The sequence below is a fragment of the Labrus bergylta genome, chromosome 21, assembly GCF_963930695.1.
Source record: "Labrus bergylta chromosome 21, fLabBer1.1, whole genome shotgun sequence".
NCBI classification, from domain to species: Eukaryota; Metazoa; Chordata; class Actinopteri; order Labriformes; family Labridae; genus Labrus; species Labrus bergylta.
Window position 1 is genome coordinate 20,994,841 of NC_089215.1, and position 17,529 is coordinate 21,012,369.

At 37.6% G+C, this 17,529-nt stretch overlaps 3 protein-coding genes across 3 annotated transcripts; all 3 read left to right on the top strand.

The window, feature by feature from the left end:
- The first annotated feature begins 1,362 nt into the window (after nucleotides 1-1,362).
- LOC109994701 (parvalbumin, thymic) lies at nucleotides 1,363-3,095 on the top strand. Its single transcript, XM_065950058.1, has 4 exons — nucleotides 1,363-1,525; nucleotides 1,626-1,758; nucleotides 1,951-2,060; nucleotides 2,813-3,095. The coding sequence occupies exons 1-4, from the start codon at nucleotides 1,465-1,467 to the stop codon at nucleotides 2,839-2,841; spliced, it is 333 nt and encodes a 110-aa protein (XP_065806130.1). The 5' UTR covers nucleotides 1,363-1,464; the 3' UTR covers nucleotides 2,842-3,095.
- Nucleotides 3,096-7,353: 4,258 nt separating this feature from the next.
- pvalb3 (parvalbumin 3) lies at nucleotides 7,354-9,556 on the top strand. Its single transcript, XM_020648151.3, has 5 exons — nucleotides 7,354-7,448; nucleotides 7,884-7,950; nucleotides 8,391-8,523; nucleotides 8,926-9,035; nucleotides 9,133-9,556. The coding sequence occupies exons 2-5, from the start codon at nucleotides 7,890-7,892 to the stop codon at nucleotides 9,156-9,158; spliced, it is 330 nt and encodes a 109-aa protein (XP_020503807.1). The 5' UTR covers nucleotides 7,354-7,448; nucleotides 7,884-7,889; the 3' UTR covers nucleotides 9,159-9,556.
- Nucleotides 9,557-12,304: 2,748 nt separating this feature from the next.
- On the top strand, nucleotides 12,305-17,169 carry pvalb9 (parvalbumin 9). Its single transcript, XM_020648156.2, has 5 exons — nucleotides 12,305-12,536; nucleotides 14,291-14,358; nucleotides 14,598-14,730; nucleotides 15,080-15,189; nucleotides 16,731-17,169. Exons 2-5 carry the CDS (start codon nucleotides 14,298-14,300, stop codon nucleotides 16,754-16,756), a joined length of 330 nt encoding a protein of 109 aa, XP_020503812.1. The 5' UTR covers nucleotides 12,305-12,536; nucleotides 14,291-14,297; the 3' UTR covers nucleotides 16,757-17,169.
- The last annotated feature ends 360 nt before the right edge of the window (nucleotides 17,170-17,529 follow it).

Genomic DNA, 17,529 nt, shown 5'->3' on the forward strand with positions numbered 1-17,529 from the left:
TACTACTTCAGTAGACTCAATAGTCTGGCAATGAGTCGAGTTGAGCCCAGGGCTTTTAGCTTGAGGCAGATGAGCAGATGAGCAGATGAGTTGCAGGTGTGAGTAGTCACCCGGTGTTGATTGCAGCCACACCCTCCAGAGACACACACAGACAGACAGAGGGGGAGGGGACACAAAGGATACACAGAAACAGGATCACAGCCAGAGCCGTAACAGGAGGTTTTTCAAGTATCAGTCAATTAAATATATTGTTGTAGCCTATATTTTGATGAATCCATTATGAAAACAACTCTTCATACGACAAACTTTGCTCTGTTATGACTTTATTTTTAATTATTGGAGATAAATGAACGACACAAAGACAGGAAGACATACAGGTTCTCAAAAGTGAAGTTGTTGTCAGTGAATAATGACACCTAGCCACGGAAGAGGATTAGGTCCACTGAAAAAAAAAGATTATGGTTCTTACATTTTTTTTGGATTCTGACTTTTTTTCTCAGAATTCTGGCTCTGTAAAAATCTCAGAATTCTGAGAAAACACGTCAGACCCAATGGCCCTCATCCTCTTCCGTACTAGCAGCTGCCATTTGACACTTTTTTTGTCTGACTGATTTAACCCATGAAGTGAATGTTAGCTTGCTAGTACATGACACACCATGGCGAAGAAAGTAGTTATGAAATGGTTGAAAATGTACATGAGTGGTTTTTAATTGTTTTTATACAGTATAGGCCTATATATATATATATATATATATATATATATACCAAAAGTGGATTTTACACACAAGCTTATTTCATATTTTTTAATGACTAGCATCACGATGCTAGAGAAAAGAACACCCTGTCAATAAGTAGAGTAACTTTATGAGTAACTTTTCAATGGTGTGATGGTGACGAGATTTCAGTAGCATTTTTAGCATCTAGCACAGGGCTCCTGAAATGCTAACAGTAACACAACAAGACGACTTTGAGTGCAGACAGCTCTATGGAGCGAAGCCTTAGTGACAGAGGCCATAATAACAGGATGTTTACAGCCTGCGGAAACACTGCCAGGGACGACCACAAGCAGGCAGCAACTGTGGCTGAGAAGAGATTCAGGCCGACAATATGCGCTAAATATAATCTCCCTGACCTCCTGTTCTGATTCCACACAGATGCTACCTGTCTATGGTCTGCTTAAGTAGATTTAGTTTAACCTCTGAGCCCCTGAAGAAACCTTTCCTGGAAACAAAAATGTACAGTCACTCATTGGTCTGTTTCTGAACGTCCTTTTTGCACACACATCAGACTCAGTGTTTTTTGAAGTGGTCAGCTGCAGGTGACAGCAGACAGAAGGACACTGGTGGTTTTTGACACCTCAGGGGCTTGAAGCCGAGTCACTGTCACCGTTACTTTCTCTCTGCCCTTCAGTGGTCACATATTGCACGAGTCTGCAACATCTACCACACTGCAGTCTCCACCACCATGGCCATCACCGACTTTCTAGCAGCCTCAGACATCACTTCAGCTATCAACGCCTGTAAGGGTAAGGAGACGGTTGTGTATTGATGGTTGACTATAATGAAGGGTATCATTATGTTAATAAACTGGGTCTAATGAGCTCGTATCTATGATTTATCTTTCAGCAAAGGATTCCTTCAGCCCGAAGATGTTTTTTAAAACAGTGGGTTTATCCAAGAAAACTCCAGTAGAGATCGAGAGGGTCTTTAAAATTTTGGACCAGGACAAAAGCGGCTTCATAGAACAGGATGAATTACAGTTGAGTTTTTAACACAGCAAATTCCTATTTATTTTAAATGAAGATATTCACTTGAACTGGACATTTCAGTGATTATGTTTAAGCATGTCATTTAGCATATTTTGTTTTGTTTTTGAAATCTCTGTTCTGTCTTCATGATTTGTGTGTATCCTTCTTTTACACTGTGTCGCTCCATCGGTGCTCTACGACAGACTGTTCCTGCAGAACTTCTCTAAAGGAGCGAGGACCCTCACTGCAGCTGAAACCAGAGCTTTCCTTTCAGAGGGAGACTCAGATGGAGATGGGAAGATTGGCTGGGAAGGTAGGCAGATTGAAGCATATAGATGGTGATCAGGGATTAGCTTTCTTTTTCTGCTTTTTTTTTTATTTTTTTAGCATGAATTTTTGGAATTCTTTCAAAGTGAAAGTTGTTTAAAGTGGACATATTATACCTCTTTTCGACCTTTTCAAACAGTCCCCTGTGGTCTAAATGAAACATCTGTGCTGTGCTTTGGTCAAAATATAACATGAATCAAGCACCAGAGGAGGTTTGTGACCCTGTATAAACCAGCTCTCTCAGAACGCTCCGTTTTGGTGTGTGTGTCTCTTTAAATGCAACGAGCCCCCCCTCCCTGAGTTTTCCGGATAGACTATATCGAGAATAAAACTGGCAGACCTGTGCAAAAGTTTTGTTCTAAGCTGACGATGGATTTTACCAGAATCCAGCTTGTGACATCCCAAACTGAGAAAATTTTAAATGGAGCATTTTTCTCTGTGTTGTAAGACTTATGCAGACTACAAATAAAGGACTGGATGGGTTTATTTCATATTTTGTGGATCAGTAGACACTCAGGTTACTCAAATATATGTTCAAAAACACTGTAAAAGTGGATTTTTCATAATATGTCCTCTTAAAGATTGACCCAGAATACCAGAATTACCCCAAATCTATGTGTTTATTGTAACTTCAACATTTCACTGAGTGAAGTTAAATTGTTTTCAGTTCTTATAGTTTGATCAATATATGAAAGAATAAAACGCTCATGTCTTAAATCTGCTTATCTTTTTCCCCAGAGTTCTCTGCGCTGGTCAAGTCTTCATAAATCATACTCAATCCGTAAAACTTGTGGAATGGTGACGTTCCCAGAGATGGACATCTTTTCCTCATGTCTAATAGCCTCAGTGTAGAACATGGGCTCATCCATGGATCGTATGTGTTCAAAGTATTTAAATATGTTGTAGGTAGGTAGGAATGTGTAAGTGATTAAAGTTAAACACAAATTCAATCTGAAATGACCCTCTGTGATGAGTCTTCCCCTGCAAGAAAAGTGTATAATAAATGTACTTTTCTCAATGAGATGTGAACATTTGTGTTTTCTTTCTGCTGATATCAAACAAAAACCAAACGGCTGAGCAGACTGCTCTCCTAAGTTTTTACATTTAGCACTTAGATAGTCTCAGTCATGTTAGAGGGGCTGGAATGATTTGGTTTCTCCAAATAATGGCTGTTTGAACCTCCCAGTGGACAAACGTTTTCCATAAGTGGGAGTTTTTCCATGTAAATTAAATGTGTACACCTATACACACAACATTCATCTCCTAAGATTCTACTAATAGAGTGATCTAATGTGTGTACCACCAACCTGGTACCACAAATGGAAATTAGCCTATGGCCGCAATATGGCCATAGGTTAATGTTCATTAATGTGCACAGTGTGACGATTACTAGAGCAGGACCCAAAAGCGAGGCTCACACGAGGGAAGTGGGTTAAAGGGATTTAATACAGACTGGAGAAATAATGAACATGAATGCTGTAGGTAGACTTGTGCTGGTGAGGCTGGGCAGTGGTGGAGGTGCTGAGGCTTGCTGAAGGGAGACACTGGAAAAACAGGGAAACAAAGGATTGGTTCAAAATCTCTGAGAAAAACAAGAAGATACTTTCATGGATTTGGACTTAAAATACCACAGGAGGAGCAGGCACAAACTGGCAACCAGAGGACTCTTTAGCGGGAGTAGAATCAGCAACTGTCGATTGCACCTGGTGAGTCGCAGCTGTGCCTAAAGAGCAGCTCAGCCTCTGCAAATCTCTGCAGCAAATCAAGAAACCCAGAAAAGAACCAAAATCCTACCAAAACAAAAACAGAAAACACCCCAGAAAAAGACACAAAACTCACACTAGCAAATAAACCCAACAATGACAAACTGTCCCTATTTTAAATAAATAAATACAAATTAATCAAATTATTCAAATATATAAATACACAAATAAATATTTAAATAAATCTAGACTTTGACTTAAAAATGTACTTAAGTTCATTTTCTTTCACCATTAATCACACACCTAAAAACCTAGGTCACAACTTTGAAATAGGATTTCCTACATTAAACTGGAAATTGGGAAAACTATAGGATTTTGTATTTAAATCAACTTCCCCTGTAAATGTGTTTGAAGATTTACACAAGTAAATGTGTTCATAAAACAGTGTAAAATACTTCATCGAAAGTATTCAAATTGAGCTTAAAACAGAAAAACTGTAATAATAACAGTACTTCCTGCCAATGTTTCTTTGAACATTTATTGGAAGCCAATGAAGATACTTTAGTATAGAATAAATATTAACCCTTTTCATAAGGTAGCTGTATGATTTTGGACTATAAATGTCTGGAGATGTATTTCAGATGTCTGATGAAAGGTAATTGCAATAATCCAACTTAGTAATGAATTTATCACTTAGTTTATCTCCATCATGTTGATACAGGATTTATCTGGTTTTTGCTACGTTACTTACAGGTGAAAAGGCTGTCGTTGAAATGTATTTAATGTGGAAGTTGATGATTTGGTCTTGTTTAGTTTTGGATTTTGTGTATTTCGGAGTTTAGATTACTTTTTCTCGTTTTAGTTTACATTCTTCCCTGGTGTTGTTTGTTTCCCTTGTGTGTTTTTATCTTAATGTTTCCTAGTTTAATCTTTAGTGTTTCCTGTTTTTATTTTGTAGTTCTTGTCCCCAGTGTTTCTTGTCTTGTATTTCTCCCTGCCTCAGTGTGTGTCAGAGCACTGAACCCTGTGGAACTCCAGTCACTTTAACTTTAACATAGAGGACAAACTGTTCACATATACAGAATGAGATTGGGGTTGGTATACATTGAACTGCTCTGAAGTGGTTTTATACCTATTTCACAGATTGAAAATGATTTGTGTCCGTTGTTGGTCACAATTTCTCTCAGGCCGTAGTGGATCGAGGAGCCCCTCAGGGCTCAATACCAGGATCAATTTTGTTTTCTCTTCAAATGCTCCCACTGCACAGCATTGAACAAAGACAGTATGTCACTGCTGTACTGATTACACACAGCTATATTCTTCTGTAGTTTTGGATCACATATCTGCTTTGGCACGCTGAGTTTTAACCACTACAGCTCATAAATGTTGATTGGTGTTAGTTGCAGATAGGGTAAGGACATAGACAGTTGAATCAGAGGCCATTGGCAGCTCTGTGATTGGACAACTTAGTGTCAGGCAGAGCTTCAGCAGTGTCAGTCAGAGGAGGACTTGTAACGACCCAGAAGAGGAACTCTGGGACAGGGGGATAGAGTTTCTGTGCTGGAACATTTACAGGTGTTCTGTCAATGAAGCACATTTATTTGCAACTTTCTCTCAGACGGCAAGCCAGAGACTGAGAATATATAGGTCACTTCTATTCCTGCTGTGTCAATAGTCTGTCAGGTGGAGCAACAGAGATATGGAGGTAACTAATAAGCATAAATTGGTTCAAACAGAAGTGGTTGTGGTGGTTTCAAAGTTTTAAAACCTCAGGCCAATTTTGGAGCATTTATAAGGATCATTGGCTTTTCTACATTTTCTAGCAATTATGGCAAACTTCAAAATATATAACTGAGAATATGATTGGTGACTTCTCTGTCTCAAATTACTGACATTCATGGCTTTACTTGATGGGTTACATTCCTGCTGCGAGATATTTGTAATTTAAGCTGGATATTGAAGGAGGGCAGAAATAGTTACAGTATCTATGGCCCAGTCGTGAGAGGTGAGAGACCTCATTTGACCGAAGCAAATGTTGAAAGTGAAGTTGAGTTTTGCAGGTTTTTTTCAGAAGATTTGTATTAAAGTTTGTGACACCAAATATATATAGATTTTTTTTTAATTATCTCCAGAAAAGTTGTTGCTTGCCTATTCATTTTAATATATAGTTTCAATATGATTTTCATTTTTCAAATTTGCTGATATAATAACTCCATTATAACAGTAGTCACAAGATAATACCCACACTGACCTCTAGTGTACAACAGGCACACAACAGCCAACAGTCATCGGCCAAATATGGGCATGGAAAGCCCCCTCATTTCCAGTCCCTTTTTTAATTACATTGTTTTCTGCAGTGTGGGAACCCTGTGTCATAAGCCTGCAAGCACATGGTTCACCGGGGGAGTGTTAATAAGATGATGATACTGAAGATATTAGTTTTCAATGAGTCCTAAAATAGCATCAAATAGTTTAACCACCTTAAGAAGAAATGGTCTGAATTGCTGTAAGAGGACCAAAAATAAATCCTGGCAAACACATCTTTGGCTGCATGGTAGTAAACGATGATCAGGTACTTTGAAAGAAAGGCATCTCAATGGATCTAGCTGGCTTTGCAATCAAACTCCTATACCTTTATTACAGAGAGAGAGCAATCCTTAAATAATGCACTGTAGTGACACTCCATACAAACAAGCCAAAATATCCATAAACTCAACCTGTTCCTTGAAAGAATAATAAATGACCCTATAGCAATGCATTCTTAAGTGTGTATTTCATTATCTTCATGAGCAACATGAGAATCACATATATGCAGAATCCCTTTTTGTCCCATTAAGTTTCATACACAATTAGAACACAATATCTATTTTGCAGAAATAAACATATAGAAACGTCTGTTATTTTGGTGAAGTCCTGCTAAGCTTAGCATATAACAGAAAATACAAACGTATGAAGACGTGAATTTATTTGAACTTTAACTTAGCTACCCATGTCTGTAATAATAAATCATAAAACATCCAGACTGTTCTTACAACAAAATACCAGCAAACCCATTGCAGACATTTGATGCCGGTCAAAGGTCACATGAAGGGTTTTCAATCACCAAAGATAATTAGCATGTCAATGCAAAATTTAGCTTTTGCTCTATTGTTGGCTGCATTATCAGAGCAAAAAAACAATAACAGTATGTCATAAAAATAAGACTGGATGCAGTGTTTAAAACATTTACATTATAGCACACAAGCCACTGTGTTAATAGTAAACTTTGCATTCTGATAATCTGCAACTTACATACTAAAAGTTGACCTCTTTCTTCACTTGGTTCATGCTCTGCACAGCTCAAAACTACATGACCACAGAGTCCATTTCACCCAAATCAGCAGCGTATATTATTAGCCCTATGCAATATCAAGCACTTTTGCATAGGTCTACACTTGGCCTACCATTTAAGCATCTTCATTTATGTGCATATAAATAGAACAGCTCTGTCTACTGGACACATTTTTCGACCGACTGCTTTGACTGCTTCTACACAGTGTCCATTACATAGCCTATGCATCATATTTCTGTTGAGTGAAGGTATATAAGCCTGCAAACGACTCCCAGTGCTTCACTGCAGTGAACCGATTCATCTCAGCCATTTCCCTCTTGTCCTCAGAGATAACCCGAAGGTGAGTTTCACTGAGGAGCTGCAGACCTTTAGGCACTGCTGCCTGACTCCGAGAGGGGTTCAGGGCTTCAACTTCATGCATTTGGATATAAATCGATGAAAAGGCAAAGCTCAGAGTTTGATTTTGGACCAACTAAGGAACCAAATGGGAAAAGTCTATTTGTCAACCAACTGCTGCTGCAAAGGATGTTTGATCTTTTGCCTTGAAGGGCTTGGTTTTGGAAAAAATTGGACTACCTTTATTGATCATGTTCCTTTCTTTTTGGGGCTTTCCAGAGAGGATTATTCACAAAGAGGAGATTAAACAGTTATTGCATGGCTTTATGAAGATTGAAAGTTGCTCCTTGAACTTTGAAAGCTGTATTTGTCATTTACCAAATTTGTGTACTGATTTGTTGAACTGATGACTCTTCTCTCCTCTTCTCTCCTCCCTCAGCTAAAAATGGCACTGGCCGCATCCCTCAAAGAAGCTGACATCACTGCAGCCCTTGCAGCTTGCGCGGGTAAAGCCCACCAAAAGAAATGACACAGCATGCAGTATTATAACACAGAGTAGAGATGGTAGTGACCCACGCTCTTTCAGATCTGCTTTGCAAAAGAATGACCAGGATTCTTTCTTTATTCATTTTCTAATCGCATAACCAAATAATAGTTACAGCAGATTAGAATGTGCATCTCTTTTTATTATCTTTACAAATATTTTCAGAGCTGATCAATACTATAGTAGGTTTGCAGAATGTGACTTTGTTATTTCAGTGTGACCCAACAGACAATCTTATTTGTATCTGAGTAGCAACATTAAGATGAAAACACATGGAAATGAATCCTTACTGCCTTGAAAATGATGGCGGTTGAGGGCCCATGGTATACAATGCAGCTTAACAAAACACTTGAAGTTGTGTGTCTTAATGTCTAACACAAGCTCATCTATGTCTCCACACAGCTGCCGACTCTTTCAACCACAAAGAGTTCTTTGCCAAGGTTGGCATGTCTACCAAGTCTGCTGACGACATCAAGAAAGCCTTCGCCGTCATTGACCAGGACAAGAGTGGCTTCATTGAGGAGGATGAGCTGAAGTAAGTGGCATCTCTTATATTCCATCTCAAGATTCACTGAACCCTTAGAATACACAGATGCTCTTTAAAGCTTTAAATTGCCACAAAGTATTTGAGAACTGTTTTTTTTTTTCTCTCTTGGGCCATAACTGTCTACACCAGTAGTACAAACAAAGCAAGCTTGACATGTTGGGCCAAATCAAGCTATTTTTTATGATTCATAAAAAAAAAATGAATGAGCAACATAAAATGACTGATCAGTTAGGCATTAGTATAATGTTTCTCAAAAGCAATAAATTCTGAGTGCATAAATATACAGTGATCTTCCGATATATATAGATATATATATATATCTATATATATATATATTTCAGTTGTATTTACTGCAGTACTCAGGTTTTCTCTGATCATCATCCTTTCCAGGCTGTTCCTGCAGAACTTCTCTGCCTCCGCCAGAGCTCTGACTGACAAGGAGACCGCTGCTTTCCTCGCAGTCGGTGACTCTGATGGTGACGGCAAGATCGGAGTTGATGGTAAGGAACACTTTTTGTTTTTTAACAACAGAAGAAGGATCAGAACCTGAGCTCCAATCAAATGTGACAATTCTCATTTTCTTTTTTCTTCCTGCAGAGTTTGCTGCCATGATCAAGGCATAAATGAACAAGCAGACGATATCTTACTCCAACACTCTAAAGGAACAACTTGAGACAAACTCCTCCTCTCTTCTTCTCCTCTTCCCATCCACTCTCTCTCTCTCTCTCAATTCTCCACACCACTTTTATACACTTGACCTTTACTCCTGACCCAACTGTAAACAGACTATGACCCCCTCACTCTCTCTCTCATTGGCAGTGCTCACCCCTTCGCTGTCCACTATGAATGTACCTGACTTAAGTGTATGGCGTGGTTGACTTGTGTCTTTCTCTCTCTCTCTCACTTCTGTCGTCGTTTTACTATGTGAGTTTTTGCTTACCATGAGATCAGTGATGATGCACTTTCATGGGAAACGGACGAATGATGAGAAAACAATAAAGGTTCTTTTTCAGTAATACAAGTCTGAGCCTGGTCTTTAAATCAGCTGGGAATTATCAAACACAAACAAAAGCTTCAAAGATAGGACATTTTAATTTTGCCACTTAAGTGCAAAATCCTGCAATTTTATTTAGGTCAAGCCACCAAATGATCATAAAAGAGACAATAAATATTAAATATTAAACTGTATCTTCTTTACATTTTAGAACAATCTTGAATCTTATGTTTCTATTATAAATGATATTTATTATCTTAAAGTTTGACTGCAGCAACAAAAGAAAAAAAACATGCTAAATCCTATTCACCCTGCTATTTTAAGTGGAGAAGTAAATCGCAGAAAGTCACAAACAAAAGCTTTTAACAGTAGCCTAAAGATATAGCTAATACAGTAATACTCCAGAAATAATTTTATACCTCTTGTTTATTTACTAAATATAAACATTTCAATTAGGGCTAGCACCTAAAGACCACAGAAAAGACAACTTTAGCTTATGCACCTTTTCCATGAAAATCTTGAAGCTGCTGGTTTGTAACAACAGGAACCTTGCTAAATTCAAAACATTTAGCAAAAATGCTAACCTAACCAATCGTTTGACCGTAAGTGGAAAAGATAAGAGCGCAAAGTAACTTAACCTTTTATATCCTAACATGATCTAGGCTACCAAAGTTGGCAGGTTAGCTAACATTCACATGATTAACATTAGCTAAAAGTGGCCTTGAATGTGCCAAATAAACCAACAGTATGTTTTTTAATTAATTAACCTTTTTATTTGTAGCCTAATAAGAACAATTGTGATGAAATAGCCAATTTAATAAAGGCTTTATACTTTTTTCAGAAGAGGGCCTTATTTTTCACCCTTTAAAATGTCACAGTCTTGTTTTATAAATGGCATTTTACACTTCCTTCTCCCAACCGGAATTTTTTTGTTGCGAGTGTCATTCAACCTTTTTGATTTCACCATAGACTTATAGACTGTTAATAATATTTCTCTTTTTTTCTTTTTCCTTTATTAATACAAATAGCAATACTGGATATTGTTGTAATACAGAACATGAAGACAGAATAATACAATCAGGAATGACGAAAAGTAGCCTGAAGAAAATGTGAGATGCCAAGGGATGCATCAAATCAAAGCTTGATGTTTAACATAATTTAGAAAGATAAATTAAATAGGACAAAAACATTATACAATTGAAAGCTTTTCTATACTCTTTAATTAACGTGACATATGTAAAAATGTGCACGTATGGATGTGAAATTTGCACAAAAAAAAGAAAAAAGAAGCAGAATAAGATTGATTACATGTACGAAAAAATGTTTTTATTGCCTCTCTCTCTCAAAAAAAAGATTCAAGAGGTGGAGAATTTTTTTTACAGACTTTATAAATAATATAGGCTAGTTATTACAATTCTTTAAATAAATGTCTTGATAAAGTAGGCTACAGTTCCAAAATAAATGGTGGATAGTCTCAGTGTGATCTTTACAAAAAGTAGCCAATTTGGTTTATAGTTCTTACGGTATTATCATGTAGGCTACTGATTTGTGGGATAATTCTAGTATATAATATTTTCAAGGAAACCTCTCTAATTTTGTTGTTAATCAGACATTCATGCCCTAAAGTAAAGATGGCTCAGCGTTGACGCGAAGCAGCCACAAGATGGCGCCTGTGATCTAAGAGCCTAAATGTGCCGCTATGATTTCAGTGGCTTGAGTCTTTTACATTGAGTGACAGCACATTTGTTTCCCCGAGTTCACGTCAATAAATAGTTTATTTTTCATTATTAGAAGTGAGCATGAAAATACCTCTAATCTCAAAGTGTCAAGTCACATGTTCACTGCATGTGATAGGCCTGCTTTAAATAATAATGAGACTTATTCCCATGGTTCTTGTTACAAAAAGCATCCCTCTCCTCTGCTCACATGCTGACTGGGCTCACCAGAGAGACAATGCTGTGTCAGATGATTTGAAAGAGTTCCCTTTGAAGACATACTCAGGATACAGTTGACTTGTTACCATGGTGACCAAAAACTCTTGTACGCCTTCACCTTTCAGCCATGTGTGCACCTGTGTGTCAGAGCATTTCCACAGGAAAACCAGCACAATACAAGACACCAACTCAACATGTTGGCAGAGCCTACTTACAAATGCGTGACATAAATTAATTATTTATAAGTGGAATTACTCTACCGTTTTATATATTCAAAAAAAGGGCTTAAAAGAAGTGGTGAAAGTGAACTCCTTCTACATTTGGATGCTATCTGAAGTGTATAGAGGTAGCCTATTTGACTTATAAAATGTTAAGTCCCCAATAACGATTTCTCATAAAGCATTTACTTTTTTTAACTTCTTCTTACTTATGAGTTAATCTTTTTGTCATTTGTACCTTTACATATACTTTCATTTTTGAATAACATTTACACAAGGGTTCTCTTCAGCTTGTGCATTAATAAAATACACCCAAAAATATTTCGACCTGTGTTCGGTGTTCAGTCTATTTATTTATTTATTTACTGACAAAGCTTGCAATATCAGTATAATGTAAGATCACCAGGGGGGAAAAAAGACAAAAATCCCCTACCCCTCCTGCTGAGTCATAAGATGATTTATGACCTGCTGTTCTCTATGGTCATCTGAATGTAGGAGATTATTCCCTAAAACCAAAGATAAAAAAAAAGAAGGCCAGATTAAATTTGAGATGTCTGTGTAAGCCATGCACATGCACCTGCAGAGAAAAAGAGAGAGAGAGAGAGAGAGAGAGAGAGAGATGTAATAGAGGGAGTAAAAGTTTGATTTGGCAGAGCAGAACAGGAAAGGTTAATTGGGCAGGTGAGCAGGTGAGGAACCCGAGAAGGAGGCGGCTGGGAACATTTGATCCGCAGACAGGTTGGAAACTATAGCATCCACCCCCGTGTATATAACAGTGAGCCAGCTGTGTGATCGCACCACAAAGCCTTATCCGGTGCTGCTGCTTTGGACCTGGACGCAGAGGAATCAACAGCGGTGAGTCCCACAGCCGCATTCAGGGACATTCAGGTGTTGGCTTTATGCTCCACCTGCCTCTTTTGAAGAAGTTTGGCGCCAAACTGAGCTAGCAATATAAATATAGCCAATATCTTCTTTTATAAAGGTTAATTTTTGAGTAACTTAAGAAGTTTTAGACATTACTCACCACATAAGAAAATGATTTGCTAACTTAGCCAAATGTTATTTACACAAAAAAGGCTGCTAAAATCTTTTGACTTAAAGAACTATGTGACTTAAAAGTGCAATAATAGTTTGTTTTTAATTGTATAACCCATTTTTCTGACAGTTACCTACTTCTAAATTTGACAAAAGTTGACTTTCTAAATATTGTCTAGTTATTACACAAATCCAAATTTAGAAATATATAGGCTTTCTGTTTAAACTCGTTTGGCAACAAGGGACTGTACTAACATTATTAGACAGATCTGTTCAGATCATTTCAGTCATTTTTGGAATGGGAAAAGATGTAGGTGGTGGATTTAACTTTAATGAGAGAGAAAATTTGTTTGGTCCTTTACTCTAAAATGGGTTTATTGCCCAAGTCCTAAAGCACCAACTGAGTCAGTGCAAAGGCTGGTTCAGTTATCAATAACCATCATTGGCTATTATTACATTTATTTACTATGTGAGGATTTCAATGTTATTATACCATTTATTTATCGAAAGATCCTAAAATACTAATATCAATGCCAAAGGTTCTGCTCTTTCTTGATTAAAAAAACATTATTCCCCAATCACATCCGACCCCCAACAGTGATATTTTTTTTACAGTCCCTGAGTGCGAATTATCTTATGGTCCCAACACAATTAGGTAATTCAGAGGTAGCAATTAGTGTCAGCAATTAACAGGCCACGAGAGGAAACACATCCTGGAAGTTAAAAACAAACTTGGAGCCTATTAGAATATTCGATTTATATTTTTGAACACCAACACTTATTGACATTTGAACTTTTGAAAATCAGGTTTATGCATTAATTTATTCCTCAGAGTTTTTACCAGACATTTTAGCTAGATTTCGCAAAACAATCACAATAAGAGTCTTTTCTGGGATCATCATATTAACCTTAATACATCTGCAAATACAAAACAAGTTAATCCAGTGTAACACAAAAAAATGTTTGTAGGACAGACAGACAGACAGACAGACAGACAGACACACACACACACACACACACACACACACACACACACACACACACACACAAACACACACACACACACACACACACACACACACACACACACACACACACACACACAGATACACACACACACACACACACACACACACACACACACACACACACAGACAGACAGACAGACAGATACACACACACACACACACACACACACATACCTACACACACATGCACACACACACACTCACACACACACACAGACACAAACACAAACACAAACACACACACACACACACACACACACACACACTCACACACACACACAGACACAAACACAAACACACACACACACAGACACAAACACACACACACACACACAAACACACACACACAGACACACACACACACACACACACACAAACACACACTCACACACACACACAGACACAAACACAAACACAAACACACACACACACAAACACACACACACACACACACACACACACACACACACACACACAGACAGACAGACAGATGGACAGACAAAAATGAGTGTGGTTTATTTATGGTGATTTCCTTTGACCCAACAGGACCAACATGTCGCTTACCTCTATCCTCTCAGCTGAGGCCATTGAAAACGCTGTCAAGGACTGTCAAGGTAGTATCTCCACACACACCCAACACACACACACACATGATTCATTGCATCAACATTACCACTAAAGTCACATCCAGCTTTTGAATCCCGATGAAATCTAAATGTGTCCCATGGATTTAAAAGATAAAAGCATGGGAAGGCAACCTCATGCTGTTTTAATCTCCACATTCAGCAGTTCCCATCCTTTTTAAAAAAAAAAAAATCATAGTTGTATGTGACTGCATACATGTGTTTTTCAGCTCCAGACTCCTTCTGCTACAAAAAGTTTTTCCAGCTGTGTGGCCTGTCTTCAAAGACGCCCCAGGAAGTCAAAGATGTCTTCCGGATCCTTGATGAGGACAACAGCGGCTTCATCGAGGAGTCAGAGCTCAAGTGTGTGAAACAATAAAAGTTTGAAAGAAATGTTATCCTCCTTGCAAAAATCACCTGCTTTCTATGTTTTATTTACAGTCATTTCAGTTGTTAAAGAGCTGGTGTTATACACACAAAGATTTAGTGTGGTGGTATTATTTGGATAGCACCATCAGGCCTCTCCTAATAATCCCTGATGATATAATTCCCCTTTGTCTTATTGCGTGCAATTTAGGAATTAGTGGTGTTATGTGTATTTAAATGTGTGTCAGAGAAGAGCCACCTCAAATACTTACAGCAGATGTTCTGTGTGTGTGTGTGTGTGTGTGTGTGTGTGTGTGTGTGTGTGTGTGTGTGTGTGTGTGTGTAGGTACTTCCTGCAGAGGTTTGTTCCCGGGGCGAGGACCCTGAGCGAAGCAGAAATTAAGAGTTTCGTCTCAGCAGCTGATGAGGACAGTGACGGCAGAATTGGAGCAGATGGTGTGTATCTGATTTCTTAGATTATAAATGTTCACACTCATAAGGTCAGCAGATAACATGTCATTGGCCAGACCAAGTCTGAGTCGGCAGAGTCAGACAACCACAAACACAAATGTGTAAGAATTCATTTAGTGAAAAATTAATTAATGCCAATTGCAAATTACTTTTTGTAAATGACTAATCAAGCAAATAGTTTGCATCATTCTTTGTTTTTCACTATGTTGGTATACTGTGCTGTCAAAAAAACTGTTAGTACTCACTTCTTAAGTTTTCACCTCATTTGTACCTTTAAGAACCCTGGCTATAAACTCTGTGCAGCACATCAGTTTCACTCTGTGTTGATGTTAAATTGCATTGTCCCTGTTAAATAAATTAAAAGTGAAAGAAGCTCTGTCTGCATGGAAAGACTAAAATGCCAAATTTCATCCAGAGTTTTGAGATACTTTGTTGAAAGCAACAAGGTTTTAAAAAATATTTTTTCATGCAAAATCTTTTTCAGGGCCATTTTGTCTTTATTTGATAGGCTGAAGGGAGACAGGAAATGTTGGCAGCAAAGGGCCGAAGTCAGATTCGAACCCATGGCAGCCTCTGTACATGTGGCGCACAACATAACCGTTATCCAGCGCCCCTTTCTTATGCTATTTCATGCTATTCTTCCACAGTGGTTTGACTATACTGTTAAAGTTATTTTATCCAGTGGGATAATTTTTTACAATGCAGGTCTTTAATCCAACAGAAAAGTATTTCTTGAATGATCAAATGAAGATTTTGAGAACCATTAAATGGCATCACTGTGCACTACCTCTGGCTTATTTTCTGAGGAATGAATGTAGAAACATCACATGTCAAACAGGCAGCGCTTTACAAATGATAGGCAGAAGTGTTGCTCTTCATGCTCAGTTTAAACACGTGCGTCCATGGCGACAGGTGCTGCTTTGCGATTATGTGTGCGGTCGATCTTCTACATCAGATGCAGTTGGTAGAAGTAAAGCGCATTACATGTTACATTTCTACTGTAGAGACTTTGTAAAAAGTAAATCTTTTCAGACCAGAGTGAAAAAGTGAATTAAATAAAAGGTTTTTACCCAATGCTTATTTAGTTCAGAGAGCACTTGCATTGGACATGGTTTGTTGAGGATATTCGTTGAATCATGTCGTTTCAGGTTTATCAAAGTAGAAAACATCTGCATGCAGTCGTGACCTTAAAAATCCTGTCCCTGATTTTCCTGTCCTCTAGTTACGAGCAATATTTGAGCTCAGCTGTCTTACATAATAGGATAAAGGATTTGGACAATCCAAAAGAGATTATTTTTAGTCTGTATTTGTTTATATTTTCTAGTGCTCGGTCACTTAAAGGTTCAGAGGTGATCCCGGCGTCAATCATACATGTAACAGTTCAGCATAAGGTTGAATTTTGTTTCATTTGACTGTCTGTGTTATTCAATTAAAATTAAGGGCAAAGAAATGTGCTGTCTTTAACATTTAGTGACTTTGTTTGCAGATGACTCGTCACTATTTCACCATGTTTTTCTTTTTCTCAGAATTCCAGACTATGGTCCTGTCCTGAGTTTTATTCATGGGAAGAACTCAAGTACTCAGATCGTCCGTCCTCCCAACACCTCAGGAGTCCTCTGGTCACAGCTTCTATTCCCAGTGATTTTCTTTTTCTGCAAAAATCTGTCCAATAGTTTTGAAAGTGTCCTTTAATTCTTTTAAAAAATACATATGACTTTTAGTTTTCTTTCCTCTGTTTTTTGACCATGTGTCCTTTTTCTGTGCAAAGCCTACCTCCTACAAACAATAAGATGAATAAACATGTGGAAATTAAGATCACCTCTTTAAGCGTTTCTCTAATAAGAAATGTAAAAGATGGATAACAAAATGCTATGAAAATGATGTGTGTATTGTACAGTTTAAATACTGTCTTCAAATGAATAAACCAGATGTATGAAAGCAGGAAATAAAAGTGTTTTGGGATTATTTACATGTTGTATATATTCATTATTTTTCACTTGTAATTACACACACAGCAGTCCTACATGATTTAAGCTCAAGTTTTAAAATGAGAACTTTTACTATGATTTTTTACGTCAGACTTTTTAAAAAAGTTTTTCAAAACAAGCATAATAATGTCACTCCAGCATTAGCACAACATAGATGAAGATGATGATGGTGAAAAATGGTTGCTCACAAATGTTGGTAACTGTTGTTGAAGGTCGGCTATAAAGTGTATTATTCAAAGATCATCAACATAAAGTTCAAATGTCAGGGTATTTTAATGTAGCAAAACTTGAATCAGGTTTATATATATTAGCTTAGAAAGCTGAGAAAGATAAAAGG

Bases quoted from the DNA above. Each gene is read 5' to 3' on its own strand.
- LOC109994701 (XM_065950058.1), top strand. From the start codon at position 1,465: ATGGCCATCACCGACTTTCTAGCAGCCTCAGACATCACTTCAGCTATC. The intron at 1,526-1,625 runs GTAAGGAGACGG...TTTATCTTTCAG, and splicing joins AGCTATCAACGCCTGTAAGG to CAAAGGATTCCTTCAGCCCG. The intron at 1,759-1,950 runs GTTGAGTTTTTA...GCTCTACGACAG, and splicing joins ATAGAACAGGATGAATTACA to ACTGTTCCTGCAGAACTTCT.
- pvalb9 (XM_020648156.2), top strand. From the start codon at position 14,298: ATGTCGCTTACCTCTATCCTCTCAGCTGAGGCCATTGAAAACGCTGTC. The intron at 14,359-14,597 runs GTAGTATCTCCA...TGTGTTTTTCAG, and splicing joins CGCTGTCAAGGACTGTCAAG to CTCCAGACTCCTTCTGCTAC. The intron at 15,190-16,730 runs GTGTGTATCTGA...TCTTTTTCTCAG, and splicing joins CGGCAGAATTGGAGCAGATG to AATTCCAGACTATGGTCCTG.
- pvalb3 (XM_020648151.3), top strand. From the start codon at position 7,890: ATGGCACTGGCCGCATCCCTCAAAGAAGCTGACATCACTGCAGCCCTT. The intron at 7,951-8,390 runs GTAAAGCCCACC...GTCTCCACACAG, and splicing joins AGCCCTTGCAGCTTGCGCGG to CTGCCGACTCTTTCAACCAC. The intron at 9,036-9,132 runs GTAAGGAACACT...TTCTTCCTGCAG, and splicing joins CGGCAAGATCGGAGTTGATG to AGTTTGCTGCCATGATCAAG.